We start from the raw sequence: 15469 nt of genomic DNA, 5'->3' as shown, positions 1-15469 counted from the left end.
TTTTTTTTCTAGTAGGCTACATCTTAAAATATAGAGCTCATGGCAAATAAAAGTTCCAGATGGACAAACATTAAATTGTAAAAATCAGTGTGAATAACAATATCTTAAAATAAACTAGAGAGTGGATACACAGATATGGCCTATTTATGAATGAAATTCATGCATTTATTTGTCATTTAATCTGATGCAAATAGGGAAAGAGTAGAAAACACTTATTATCCTGTCGCCACCTCTGGACAGCATTAAGTATTACGGCCTTCATCGCAAGTCAATGATTTTTGGGGGAAAGTAAGTCTGACCAGTTAGAAAAGAAATAAGCGAGTCAGACCAGTCTTAAGGTCTGAGCTGAGTTTGGTGAAGCATTAAAGTTCTAGGAGGAGTCAATTTCTCATAATAATAATAATAATAATAATAATTTAAAAAAATATTAATTATAATGTTTAAATATGTGCTGGCTTTCTTAAGCCAACATAATAAAGAAAACTCAGAGAAACATCGACCAATTCAGTATGTAATAAAATTGTATTAGTTTTATAATAAAACTAATAACATTTTTAAGGTATGCCGTGCTCTTCAACCGACATGATTTTAATTAATCCCAAACCTGGTAATTTTGTCAGTATTAATGTACGTTCACTGATTCTAGCTTCTCTCTTTTCTGTCTCTCTTTTTTTTTTTTCATGTGAACTGAGTAGGCTACACATGCTTACATTCATAAATATAAATTTTGTTTCTATTAAATTTTCTAAATTATTTATAGCATACAAATGTCACACACGTTTACCTGCCTTTTGGTGTAAATAAAAGGCGAGAGTGGTAGCCTAAATGTTACGGACAGTATACAGTTACTGTATCATGGTACAGTTCAGCCTATTATTGATTTTTATTTCCACTTCCCTTTTATCCAAAGAGACGGAACTATTTGCACTGTATTAATCAATGAGAAATCATGCTAAAATAATCTGTCATAGGCTGAAGGCCAATGTATACTTCTGCGTCGAGTGTACGCCATAGTGTACGTCGTAGGCTACGCACGTAGGCGACGCCGTCGAGAGCTTTTTTTAATTTTTTTTTAATTCTTTTTTTTATTGAACAATTTTTCAAGTACAAACAATATGGCAGTATTAGTAATTCTTTACATAAAAAAAACATACAAAACAGGTGCATGAAATAACCACAAATACAAAAAAAAAATAAAAAAAAATAAGGGGCTAAGGTTTTTCTTTTAAATCATATTCTTCTATGGTGGAAAAAAGACTAATTGCGTTTTTCTTTTTTATCACTTTGAGGGCTTTTGTATAAGAAACAAATTCACCATGAAATGCACAGAACATTGGTTTCATCTTTAGGTATTTTGATTTGTGAACATCAAATTTCCCAAGCAAGAGGATATTGTTAACCAGGAAGTTATCTTTGTTATTGTTCATTATAAGTCCATAGATAATGTCCTTTGCAGTGAATTCTTCGAGGTGAGGTATCTTTGGGTAAAGCCAGTCATAAATATCAGACCATAATGCCTCCACATACATACAATGAAAAAACAGATGCTCTGTGGTTTCAATATCATCACAGAATAAACATTTATTTGAGTCAAATCCAAATCGAAGTCGTAAATATTCACTCGATGGATATATCCCATTTAAAATTTTTAAATGAACTTCTTTAACTTTGGGAGGTAAAGGGAATTTTAAATATTTGGTTCTAAGTATGTGAATGGTATCTTTTGAGAAATAATGTGAAATTGAGTTTCTATAAGCTAATATAGGAAAATAAATGTTGTTAAATTTGTTTCTAACAGTTTTGTTTGAAAGTTGGCTTCCTTTAAAATCACGGCCTTCAACTAAAAGTGCTGGGATATGTGGGATCATAGAGACAGAATAAGAGAGAATTTCTTTAATTAGGCATATAACAGAATTAGGGATGGCTTTAGTAGATTCAAATTTGGCCCGATTGCAAATTAGATTATATTTAACACCGAAATTTTCATATGATATAATTTCACTATTACTATCAATGAAATGGGACATTGACCAAATACCTTTCTCCATCCAGTTCTTGTCAAACAGAGATTTGTTCCTAACCGTAATATATCTATTATTCCATAATGGTGTATTGTGTGGTGTAAAATTGTGATTTTATAAAATCTTCCAGTATAACAAAACCTGTTGATGGAATTTGGATAATTTAATTGGCAGACGTTGAACGGTGAAGTCACAACTTAGTAAAAATTATATTCCTCAATTTCTTAAACAGTTCTCTGGGAATATGAAACCAAAAATTATTGTGATTTAAAAAGGATTTCAACCAGTTAATTTTTAGGGTCCCATTTAAATCAATGGCTTGTAAACCTCCGTCTTTATAATCTTTTGTCATCTCTACCCTTCTCATGTAATGTGTTTTCTTCCTCCAGATGTAACCAAAGTTAACCTGATTAATTTTTTTAATGGCTCTATTTGAAATAGCTAATGTGTATGCAGGATAGATTAATCTTGAAATGCTTTCCATCTTAGTCAAAAATACTCTACCTAATAAGCTTATATCACGCAGTAGCCAAGAGTTAAGTTTAATTTGACATTTATCTAATACTTTCCACACATCCATATATTCATTATCAATAGAATCTTTTGAAATAAACATTGTACTTAACTTTAGATTTTATAGGGATGCTATAAGCCTCAGTTAAGTGACATTGATGAATTGGCATTAGTTCACACTTGTTCAAATTCATTTTTAAACCTGATGCTTGAGAAAAGGTGTGGATTATTTGTAATATTTTGGGGACCTCTGTTAACTGTTTCATGAAAATGGTAGTATCATCTGCAAACTGGCTGATGATTACTGGCTGGCCAAGTACCTGTAATGGGGCTATGCTTGAGTTCCTGATAAAGATAGACAGCATTTCTGTAGTTATAATAAAAAGAAATGGGGAAATAGGGCAACCCTGTTTTATGCCACGATTGATTGGAAATCTTGGTGATGTACCTCCTGATAAAGAAACCGAACTATTAGAGTTTTTGTAAAGGGGTTTTATAATTTTTCTAAATTTATCTCCAAAACCAAACAATTTTAAACAATAAAAAATAAAAGGGTGTTCAATAAAATCAAATGCCTTGTAGAAGTCAATGAAGAGAATAAAGCCATCAGTTTCTATTAGATGTCTGTAATCTAAAAGATCAAGCACTAAACGAATATTGTTGTGTATGGATCTCCCCTTCATAAAACCGGATTGAGAATCACTTATGATTTTGTGTAAAAATAATTTTAATCTGTTAGCATATAAAAGGGTTAAAATTGTATAATCAGTATTTAATAAAGTAATTGGTCTAAAGTTATCTAAGATTTTAGGGTCCTTATCAGGTTTGGGGATTAAGGTTATGATACCTTGTTTCATTGTGACAGGGAAAGTCAAACTTTCAGTTGCTTCCTTTAACATGAGCAAAAAAGGGTCTTTTAGTAAGGTCCAAAAGTGTTTATAGAAATTGGCCGTAAGGCCATCACATCCTGGAGATTTGTCCAAAGACAAACTACCAACTACTTTATCCAACTCAACAGAAGTAATATCAGCATCACACAACGCTAGATTCATCATCTATATGGGGAATGAGATCTTTAATATGGTCGAAAAATAATATTTCATCGTCCAGGGAAAAGGATGAGGAATATAATTTGCTGTAGAAAGAGACAACTTCCTTACTTATTGAAGCTTGATCTGTAATTACCTGGCCCTGGACCAATAAGGCTTTAATTGAAAGTTTCTCTTGCCTTCTTTTTTCTAAACGACAGAAGTATGAGGTACTTCTTTCACCATCCTCAATCCATTTTGCTCTGGACCTTATAAAAGCCCCCTCTGCTTTACGAAGATAGATTTCATCCAGCTTATTTAGAAGATTTTGCAGTTTCTGTTTATCATTATTAGTAGGTGAAGTTTTATTATAATAGATATTTATTTCTTTAATAATATTAATTTCAGATAATCTGTTACTTTTATTAATTGTTTTTCCAAAATGAATAGAATATTCTCTAATTTTAAATTTAAGGAATTCCCATTTGGAGACAGGATATTATAGAATTATCAGACATCACACTAGAGATTGTGGCTTCGATACCTTCATTAAATGATTGGCTTTTTAATAAACTTGAATTGAATTTTCAATACCCTTTATTCTGTCGGCTAACACCAGGAGGATTAAAACTCAATTTAATAACTGCATGATCTGTGAGGGGAGCTGCTGACATACAACAGTCTCCGACAAAGTTTATAGCGGAGACTGAGGTTAACCAAAAATCTATTCTTGACTTAGCTACATTGTTTGGTTTAAACCATGAATATTGCTTAGCATTAGGATATTTAAATCTCCAGGGATCCAATAAATTGTGAGTGCGACAAAGATCAGTTAAAACAGGGTTGTAAGAACTGTGACTACATCTGGAAGGACATCTATCAAGCCATTCATCACGTTAAAGTAGGGTGACCAAACGTCCTGTTTTCCCAGGACATGTCCTGTTTTCACGTCCTGTCCTGGCCGTCCTGTCTGTTTTTTAAAAAGTTATGAAAATGTCCTGGTTTTCATTATTTTTCATTGGGCCATTAAGAGTGTTCTTTAAAAAGGAGTCATAACCTAGTATTACCTTGGATACCCACGCTCTATTATAGTCTTTCAGGCCCTTCTAAAAAAGAAAAGTTGAAAAAAAATAAACACAGAGCTCCTCTGACCCTTATTTCTGAAGGCATTATTGTCTCGCGAGATCTGATGCGATATTTTGGCTGTCGTGGACGGTCATTTTAATAATGCAAATGAGTGGCGCGTTGATTGGTGGCAGGAAGGAGGGGGGTTGACACCACAGGTAACTTCAGCATATCATTCCACAATGGTCCGTGTACTTGGCGGCCAATGGATTTTCGTTTTGAAAGGAAAAAAACAAGAACGAAAAACAGCCGGTTTCCCAATTACCATTAGTAAATAGGAAAACAAAAAACGGAAAACAACCCATTATTCGTTTGTTGTTTTGATATAAAAAAACGGAAAACGAAAACATCTCGTTATCCGATTGTCCTTGATGTGTTTATAGATGGATATCGGAAATCAAAATACGTATGTATAAAGTCGTAATCCTTAATTCTGCATTGGTATTTTTCCGTGACCCGGAAGCGATCTTAAGTAGTAAGCAGTTGTCATAGATACACCTATGAGCGGTTGTATGCTAGATGTCGCCTTGGCTACGGCAGTTCATTGGAACCATTTTTTTTTTTTTTGTAGTAGATTTTTAACCTGCTATGGCCATGAAAATTAATAGTTTCATGTAAAAGGTGTTAAAAGCTAAACTTTTATATATATATATATATATATATATATATAGTATTCTATTGTTGCGTGCCAAACATTGAATGGAAAGGATGTATTACTTTATGTATTAAAGTAGTTGCAAGGTTGTGAATGCATTTGTATTTTTTGATGCGTTCTCCCCCAAACCACGCCCCACCCCTTAACCACGCCCCCCAAAAAGTCATGCCCCGCCCATCAACCACGCCCCCGTCCTGTTTTCTGAAAACTAAAATATGGTCACCCTAGTTAAAGTCACCACCCATAACTATAATAGCAGTTGGATAAATGAGTTTGAGGTTTACTATGACATTAGAAACATCTGAAATCAACTGTCTATTTTGAATTAAATTATTGAACCCATAAACATTAACCAGAATAAAGTACTGATCATCCATTTTCAGAACAGAAATTAGCCAGTGACCATTATTGCTAAATCTAGATGTTACTATTTTACCAGGTGAGTTACAGAACAAGATGGCCACACCTGCTGATCTAGTAGACCCATGATCAAAGATAATTTTGTCTCCCCATTGGTTTACCCAAAACTTTTCATCCTCTGGTTTTGAGTGCGTTTCTTGCAACAAAATAAAGTGTGCTTTTTCGCTCTTGCAAAACAAAAATATTGATTTCCTCTTAGTGTTCTCTCTTAAGCCCCTAGCATTAAGTGAAATGCACGTAAAAAAAAAATCATAACAAACAAACAAACAAACTTACAACCGTCAGAAAATATTAATGTCCAACAGACTACGCTTTGAAAAATGAGAAAAGAAGCCCAAACAGGCCATGTCCCTTAAGTATGGATTAAATGTAGATGAAACCATCCAAAATGATCATAAAGTCAAAAGGCCTTTCCAAACCTTGAACAACAAGGCCCCTTGATCCTATCACGTTACCTTGTGTGCTCCTAAGTGACTCTCTGTCCATTAATGTATCCAGCACCACCTCTGAAGTATGCACGCTTTCCCGCATCTCTTGCTTCTTTTATTTTAGGCCACAGAACAGCTCGGGTCACCCTGTCGGCTTTGCAGAGGTCTTCGATGAAGCTGATACGAAGTTCTTTGCAGATCGCGTGATCCTTGGTCATTCTCCACAGCGCATCTCGATGCAATCTCTGAGTGAACTGAATTATGACGTGCCTTGTTTTGTTTTCTTCACGCCTCCCTATTCGATGAACTGAGTCCACAATCTGGTTGATGCTCGAGGACCATGATGGTGAGATTTTAACTAGTAAATCAGCAACCGCCACACGTATGTCTTCACCTTCTTTTTCTTTTAGTCCTCGAATCCTAAGATTCCACCGGCGTTTGTATCGTTCAAGCTCAAGGACACGCTCCATTAGCTCTGCGTTGTCTTTCTTTACAGCCGATACGTCGCGAACAGTCGATTGTAACTGGGTTTTGCAACCTTTAATTTCTGCCGCGTTGAACTCGACAGCCTTAGCTATACTAGTCAACATGATTGAGTTCTGATTGCTTCCAGGACCGCATTCATACCTTCTTTCCCTTCCGTCCCCGTATCCTGCCTTTAAGCAGTTGGTGTGCTCTTTAATGGTGAGAACGGATCTTTTCTTTTAGTTTTCTCGGTGGAATCCACTTCCATCCTTGCAGCATACTCATGGTCGTCAGTTGTGTCATTGCTGCGGGACAAAGCCAGATTCTTTTTTTTCGACGTCATGGTGCACAATCTTTTTCGGTGGTTTAAAATTCCCTGTTATTTGTCATATCAAACGGAGCACATTATGGCCATTTGGATAGCGAAATATTTGTTAAGATCTGGGACAGGCCTAAAGAGCTCAAAACCGCCATCTTGCCGGAAGTCCTCAGTTATGCATCCTTCGAAGGCCGTATTCGAAGGCCATTTGCGTCATCACGGCGCGACGAAGGCTAAAAGCGACGCCAAATGCACCCTTCTTTCCCCGTGAAAGGAAGGATACAAAAACGGATCCTTAGTGGCCTATCCTACCCCATAAGTCATTGCGCGCCGGTGACGAAATCATTTTCATTTGAAAAAATGGCGTCCTCGAGTTCGGTGGTTGAGGGAAATTTCACTTTTAAATATAAGTATTATGTTTTCATTTACTTAAATAGCTAGCGAACCCACAGTCAAAAGCCACAATTTTTTATTTCTTATAAACTTCATCTTAACTCATTTGTTACCATTGGGTGGCTTTATTTGTCAGGTGGTTAGACGCAAAACTTGTGCTAATTACTTTAATAATTTTCAGGGAGCAAGGAGCAGACCGCTCAGTTTATTAAACTGCGGTCTGAAAACGAGCATTTATTTACCGGGGTGAAAAACTCCGCCAGCGTGGCTTGGAGGTAAGACAACACCTGCTTGAAAAATTTGCAGTAGTCTGTCTCACTTGTGTATTTATAATAAATATCATTCACCCTAGAAAACCCACAACAATAAGAAAAGCTGTAGATGATGCAATGGGTTTCACTTTTATGTGTTTTTGTAGTGCTGTCATGCAAGTTATGTTTACAAAGGTTTTAACCACATTTGAGTATCCAGAAATATGATTTCTAAACTATTTTGAATGCATGTCCTGATGTGTCTTTTTTCAGTTTTAACAATGGACTAATGTTAATATTTCATTTGCACCCCTGTGTTATAGTTTTTCATAAGTACCCTTTTCTGCTTTTTTAGAGCAATTCTGGAGAAAATGGGCCTGCTGGGGAAGGTAACCCCCATGCAGGCAAAAAATAATAAAAAATTGGACAACTTAAAAACAAAATACAAAGAAAGAAAGTTAATACACACATCTTTGCTGAAATGTATTGTGCTGTTGTTGTTAACAAGCCATGGTTAATTTGCTCTGCCTTAGGATTGCAAGTGTCCTGGGACAGGAGAGGGAGTGGGTGGGAAACCCACTGCTGAAACGTGGCCCTGGTTTGCAGAGATGGGGGACTCGAGTCATATGACTTGACTCGAGTCAGACTTAAGTCGCAAATTTTAGGACTTGAGACTTGCTTGACAAATATTAATAAAAGACTTGACTTGACTTTGACTTGATATTCATGACTTGAGACTTGACTCGGACTTGAGGTAAATGACTCGAAATAACTTGTCTTTTTAAAAATAAATATCTGTATTTGAACGCACCGCAACAATCACGTGACGCAGCAGGTGATGACGCTGAAGCGCGGGATCGTTCGGTCCGCCAGCTGTGAAACGGTACGTAATGCGCAAGTTTATGATCGAATCAGAGAAAAAAAAAAAATGCACAAGCGTGGTTCTCTCGAGAGAGAGAGAGAGAGATCGCAGCTCATAAGCAAACTTAAGACGCTGCTAAGACATTACATGTCTTTAGGGGTTGTGTGTGAACGCAATCTCTGATTCCGGGAAATCACTGGCACTGCCAGAATGGCAGTGTGAATGAACCTAAATCAAACGAACCCGGGTCAAATCTTGGGTCACTTTATCCGTGTATTTTCCGGAATCTCCGTGTGAAAGGGGCTTTGGTCACACACCCTGACAAAGGCTCATTAGCCACAACGCATAGTTGTGCAAGTACTTGTCACCGGATTTTAAAATATTAAAGCCATGATGAAATAAAGGCTTTCTATATATTTTTTAATAATATTCGAGTGCCTTGGATTAATGATTTTTTTTATGATCTGAATAATCCCTTACATACAAAAGCACAGAGAAAAATTTTTTTCTTGAAAATGAAAATGAAAATCGGGTTAAAATACGTTAAAATATGCCATATTCCAGTTTTTCTTACCTGCATGCATCCCTTTGTACTGTCTAGTTCTATGCTACCAATATAGTCTGCTATCCCAGGGTTGACTTGAATGTTAAAAGAAATATAAAAAAAATGTAACTGTAATTTAATAATAATTAATAATGCATTGGTACAGTTTACCGTTCTCTGGGATTTGTTTTCATGATAATCGAATGTAAAGAGTTTTATCTCTAAAAACTGTTTAGCTTATAACACTAGTATATAGGGCATAGAGTAAGTAAAAAGAAATCGCTAGTTAATACCACTAAAAGATTGTAAAAAGACACCGACACACAAAGAAAAAAAACATACAGACTTTCGAACCGAACCATGCATACACAAATACACAAAACAAAAATTCAAACTTGCAAGCACAACCATGCACACATGCAAACAAACAATACACTCTTCACTCATACACACGCACACAAATATTAATGAATCAATCAATCAATCAATCACACTCAATCAAATCATATCTCTCTCTCTCTCTCTCTCTCTCTCTCTCTCTCTCTCTCTCTCTCTCTCTCTCTCTCTCTCTCTCTCTCTCTCACACACACAGTCAAACACAACCATGGACATGCAAACAATACACTCTTCACTCATACACACGCACACACATTCACTCACAAATATTAATGAATCAATCACACTCAATCAAATCACCTCTCTCTCTCTCTCTCTCTCTCTCACACACACACACACACACACAGTCAAACACAACCATGGACATGCAAACAATACACTTTTCACACATACACATGCACACACATTCATTCACAAATATTAATAAATCACTCACTCACACAGATTAATAATGTACAATAGTCAATCCACCTGATTGACAGGTGTAAGTTTTTTGTCAATTCAATTATTACAGTTTTTTTCATGTTATTCTTTTGTTAAAAAGGAAAGATCTAACTTGTTGGGATGTGTTCATGTTCCATAAAGGGGATGCCAGTTTGAAGAATGCCATTTGGTGGCATATGAACCATTATACTTGAATTGTGAATTGTTTAATACCTTTTAATGGTCTTCTGCAATGTTTGAGGCATATTTATTTTTCATGCTTTAATGTTGGCCTAATTTCAGTTACATTTACATTTTAGGCTATGTAGTTTGAAATTTTTATTTTTTTATTTTTTTTATTGTAGTAACCACTCAGCTGTATGTGGAAATGCATATTTAAAAAAAAAAAATTGCAAATAAAACCATAGTCCACAACTTCTGTAGTTTTAACTTATTTTAATATATAAATTCAGTGAAATCATCAAACGTTTGTATGACTTGCCAGTGACTTGTGACCCAAGCTACGACTTGACTTGACTTGCTTGACATAAAGCAGTGACTTGACTTGACTTGACTTGCTTTTCACAAAATTGACTCGGACTTGCTTGAGACTTGAAGGTTAAGACTTGAGACTTACTTGTGACTTGCACATGTGTGACTTACTCCCACCTCTGCTGGTTTGTCCTCATGGATGAGGTGTTGGGGCAGAGGCATTCTACCAATCCCCCTGTCCTCATCGCCTCAATCCCTGAGGACAGACCAGGGTCAAGTTCAGCAGTGGGTGGCCACAGTGAGGAGGAGCCAGCACCAGCACCCGCCGCAGCACCACCAGCACCCATAGCAGCAGCAGAAGCACCTGCACCAGCACCACCAGCACCCGCAGCAGCAGCACCCGCACCAGCACCAGCACGGAGAAAGCGGGACTATGAGGAGGAGATGCTGGACCTCATTAGAGAGGACATGGCTCTGCAAAGGGAGGCAGAGGAGAGCTCGAGAGAGCAGGGAGAGGATGGACAGGCTGTTTGCGCTTCTTGAGCATATGGTGGAGAAATATATATATATATATATATATATATATATATATATATATATATATATATATTATTTTTATTTTTTTATTATTTTTTTTATGTATATATAAAAGAGGATTTTTTATTTACATTAAATGGAAAGAGGAAACTTAAGTTTTGTACAGTTTATTTTTGTAATCTAAGTTATATTAAATTATGTTTTTTATATATTTTTTACTTATGTACAGTTTATTTAAAATGAATAATAAACAATATTTTTGTTCCATTTCTGTGCATTGTTTATTTTTTAAGTAACTTGATGTGTTGGGATATGAAATAAAAAGGAACAGTTCTTGACATTGCTTATTTTTTTTATGACAGGTTTGACAGGCAATTTGAAAACAAACAATATTTTATACAATAATAACATTTGGAAAAAATTAATAATTATATAGATAAATAACGTTTTATAAATAATAAATAACCATTTACAACATAACTTAAATATCATCTGACAACATCATTTAAATGAACAGTACATACATTAAGATTTCAGCTGAGCAGGGAGACCCTGGTGGTGCCGCTGGACCAGGGTGGGCTCCACAATAGAGACCCTGGTAAGGCCTCTCTGCCAGTGGGTGGGACATCATCTAGGATGGTCTCCAGAGTGTTTGACTGCATAATTTCCACTGTCCACTGCATAGTCTAACAACAGGTTTTGCAGGGCTGACTCAATCGACGGCTGCTATCTCACTGAGATCATTTCAAAAAGAGGGAAGAATAAAATAGATTCTCATCCTCAAATCAAAGCATAAAAAATTTCAACATGTAAACCCATTCTATGGACATTCATTTTTGGTTTTGGCCATTATAGCTTTTAAGTTCTCTGACTTGCCTGTTACAAATAATCATGGTCAATGGGAACCTCCTCCAGGGCAGACACCTCTGCAGACAGCTGGTCACGCCAGGGAGCCCCACTGACCATCTCCAAAACATGCTCCCCCTCATCCTCTGCATCATCCTCCTCATGCTCATCCTCCGGGGCCATGATGTCACCAACCCCAAGGCAGATGTTGTGGAGGATGGCACAGGCTGTGATGACCTGAAATAAAAAAAATAATGATATGGTCTGGAAGAAAGAAGTTAATTATGTTTTTTGCAAATGTATTTTTCATTTAACTTACATGAGGTACAAAGGTGTGGTGCACCTCCAGCGCTTTCAGGAAGATGGCCCTGAACCTGGTCTTCATCATCCCAAAAGCACGCTCTATAATGGAGCGTGCCCTGGAATGATGAAGATTAAAGCGCTGGGCTCCCACACCTCGTACTGGCCTCTTGTAGGGAGTGATGAGGGGGAGTGGGTGTTGGAGACATGGGTACCCTCTGTCTGCGAGGATGAAGTGCCCTGGAGGAGGGTACACTGACCTCCTGTACAGTGGGCTGTACCGGAGCACTCGTGCGTCATGCACTGACCCCGGCCAGCCCACGTAGGTGTCAATGAAGCGGCCCTGATGGTCACAAACAGCCTGGAGGATTATGGATGGAAACAGTTTCCTATTCCTGTAGCATTGACCATCAGGGCTGCTTGGAGGCTTGATGCGGACATGGCAGCCGTCGATTGCTCCAGCAGCTTTCAAGAAAGCTCTGTGTCTGGCCAGCCCTGCAAACCCATGGCAAACTGCCTCCAGGTCTTCTGGGGTGTTGGGGAACCGAATGACCTGGTGGCGGATGGCCACCACCTCCTCAGCGACCCGGTGGACAATGCGGTGGACAGTGGAACGAGGCATGTCAAACACTCCGGAGACGACCCTGTAGGATGTACCACACGCCAGCCAGAAAAGAAATACCAGGGTCTCTATTGTGGAACCCCATCCGTGTTGCCGGTCACTTCTCAACAGGTCCAGCAGCACTCTCAGGGCCTCCCTGCTCAGCCGAAAATCAGGTTGTGTGTCCAAGTCATTAAAAAACCTGTCCAGCACTGGCACACTCAGGTTTATCCTGCAGTACAGGGGTCTGGTCTGATTTAGAGAAACAAACAAAGAGAGATTGTTTAAAGGGGAAATGAAACGTCCATGTTTTGGCACTGGTAGTAGCTACATATATTCGAAAAATCACCTTGTCAAACATTTTATTTTAAAAAGTTGGTAAAACCACAGATATGACAAAATTATTTTCGTAATTTCTAGCTATCTATCTAGCTAGCGAGTCGCCATTTTGAAGTGACGTCACAGCGGGGTTGGTTGGTTCCGCTGGTGAGTGAAGAGAGTGAAGCATTACTGGACCGGACTGAATACGCAATTGATTTGAAATGGAGGAAGACAAACTTGAAAGACCTGTTGAGCCCGTGTGTCCCATTGCTTATGCATTTGAGTCGATACGGCGAGGGAACCGAGCAGTGGTACGTCGCTATGTCGAACAGCCGGTGACATGGCCGTAGCCAGCTATGAGGTCACCTCGGTCATTTTTTTACATTCAAAAATAAAATTTCAAGCTCTCTGAATGATTAATTAGCCGTTTAAACCACCTCATATGAGTGTTTGCAATTCATTTTGCTGCGAGAATCTAGCGCAGTGAACGGGGCTTGAGAGCGCGTTGTGAGGGCGCGGGTGCGATCCAGTGTTGCCAGATCCACCTAATGGAAAGGTGGCAGTAGTCTTCTGGACTTGTTTTTCTGATTTAATGTCACACTTTGGGAAGTTATTAAAGTGGAAAGTTGCATGTTAGGGTTCGTGATATATTAATCTTATTTCCAAAACACAAGCTTTGAACTTATTTCGGATTATTATAAAAAATAAAAAAAAAATTTGCTTGTTTTTCGTAGCAATATCTGGCAACATTTTACTGTCGGCATTAATAAAAAAATTTAAAAGCTTATAAAAAAACTGTAATTGCTGACAGGAAGATACCACATTCGGTAAGACAAACGCAATGATCACCGTGATTATCTGTAAGAAATGTATAACACTATCAAAAACAACAGCATAATACAGATCTATATGTTACAGAATGAAGCAGGAAGACGGCTTTTTTATTTTGTCATTTCAGTGAGCCAAGGATTGAGGAGTAGTCCACACACACACACACACACACACACACACACACACACACACACACACACACACACACACACACACAAGCTATAACGTTAGCAAATAGCCTGTAAATAGTTTGTAACATGTCTGTAAAATGTAAAACATTATATTGAATAAAACATTATTTCACAAACATCTACAGTGTGCAGTTTGTTAACATAACGTTAGACGTCGTCTTTTTGTCTGGTACTAATAAACTTAGCTAAACACTAAGTTAGCGTTATTTATCTAGTTCATTCATGCTTACAGCTGTTTGCTAACAATGACTGTACCTAACGTTAGTTGTTCGCTGGTTCGACCAGCACATGCATCTTGTTAACGAGCCAGTGTGATGCAAACATGTATGAGAGGTTTGGCATGATAATATGATAGCAGATGAACGCTTTTTATGCGTAGTTTAATGTTAAGTTTTATGTCTTTCACTGGTTTTACTGAACTCAGCCCAGAGCCTTTAAACCCAACCAACCCCGTGACGTCACATGTTAGAATACTGCACAATGGCGGCGCCCTGGCCGCGAAAGATATAACGTTTTTTCTTTTATATGTTTACATTTGTCATGTTTCTTATATAATTGTTGATTATAGTGGAAATCCATTTTGTAAATCATGTAAACTTGATTGACTGCTTAATTTCCCCTTTAAAGTTGTGACAAAGTAATTGTTGGAAGATATACTTAAACTACTTTTAGTAAGTATTAATGGCACATTGGGGAAATTTTAGTAGTTATATTTAAAACCTTACTTATGTACAAGTGTTATCTTGCATACTTATATTTAATTTACTTAAGATATGAAGAGTAAAAGTACAGTTAAGTATTCTGCATAAAAAAAACCTCTTTGTCAGGGTTTTTAGATATGTTGTTGCATTCATATTACTGCTTGGCTATGTATGTGTATGTTGCATTTTAATTCTGAATATGTTGAAGGTTGTTATATTTAAAGTAATTTACTGTTGACTTGAGTAGTTTACTATAGAACAATTTATCATATTGTAAAATACCATGGTTTTGTAGTGTTGCTGTCCTGTGAAAGAGAAAAAAAAACTCATTACTTCACATTTGTATGTGAATACTTAACGAATGTACTTATTTTATCCAAACTTGATGATTGTTTAATGAATTTTTGCCACAACAAAAGGCGTAACTGCAGTTTAGATTCAGTAGCTCTTTTCAAAACCTAGTGATCTGGCCTTTGCCAATATAGTCTGGCAATGAGTAACCCATTTCTAGACAAAATAACCTTGAATTTGGTTACAAGTTTTTTTTTTTTTTGCGAGATGTATGATATTCCATCATGTAAACAAAGTCAACAGTGATTACAAGGTGTTTGGTTTCATTTCTTTGACATGTTCTATGCGTAGCCTCTGCGCTATGTTTTAGACATCTATTACATTTTCACTGACAGCCCAAATTTTGCCTTGTTTTAGCCTAGACGTCTGGGCTGTGTTTGGATGACTATAAGATGTCTTTTAAACGCCGAATTGCTTGCTGGGAGGAAGGGCCTTTGACAAGCTGTGGGGGGTGG

General features: G+C 37.3%; 2 protein-coding genes across 2 annotated transcripts in view; one reads left to right on the top strand and one right to left on the bottom strand.

The window, feature by feature from the left end:
* LOC309475590 (uncharacterized protein) overlaps positions 1-15469 on the top strand; it is a 335445-nt gene that overhangs the window by 304587 nt on the left and 15389 nt on the right. The window lies entirely within an intron of this gene.
* On the bottom strand, positions 11663-12887 carry LOC309476645 (uncharacterized protein). The gene is made up of 3 exons (XM_082139771.1): positions 12458-12887; positions 12038-12361; positions 11663-11955 (listed from the first exon to the last, which is right to left on the bottom strand). Exons 1-3 carry the CDS (start codon positions 12638-12640, stop codon positions 11752-11754), a joined length of 711 nt encoding a protein of 236 aa, XP_081995897.1. The 5' UTR covers positions 12641-12887; the 3' UTR covers positions 11663-11751.

Source organism: Leuciscus leuciscus, assembly GCF_965113295.1.
Source record: "Leuciscus leuciscus genome assembly, chromosome: 15".
NCBI lineage: Eukaryota > Metazoa > Chordata > Actinopteri > Cypriniformes > Leuciscidae > Leuciscus > Leuciscus leuciscus.
This window is presented reverse-complemented; position numbering and strand designations above follow the sequence as displayed.

What these genes read in the sequence shown, in the direction of transcription:
- LOC309476645 (XM_082139771.1), bottom strand. Translation starts at nt 12,640, where the DNA reads ATGCCTCGTTCCACTGTCCACCGCATTGTCCACCGGGTCGCTGAGGAG. An exon ending in GAGCAATCGACGGCTGCCAT is followed by an intron (nt 12,362 to 12,457) that starts GTCCGCATCAAG and finishes TGTGACCATCAG; the next exon opens with GGCCGCTTCATTGACACCTA. An exon ending in ACCACACCTTTGTACCTCAT is followed by an intron (nt 11,956 to 12,037) that starts GTAAGTTAAATG and finishes TTTTTATTTCAG; the next exon opens with GTCATCACAGCCTGTGCCAT.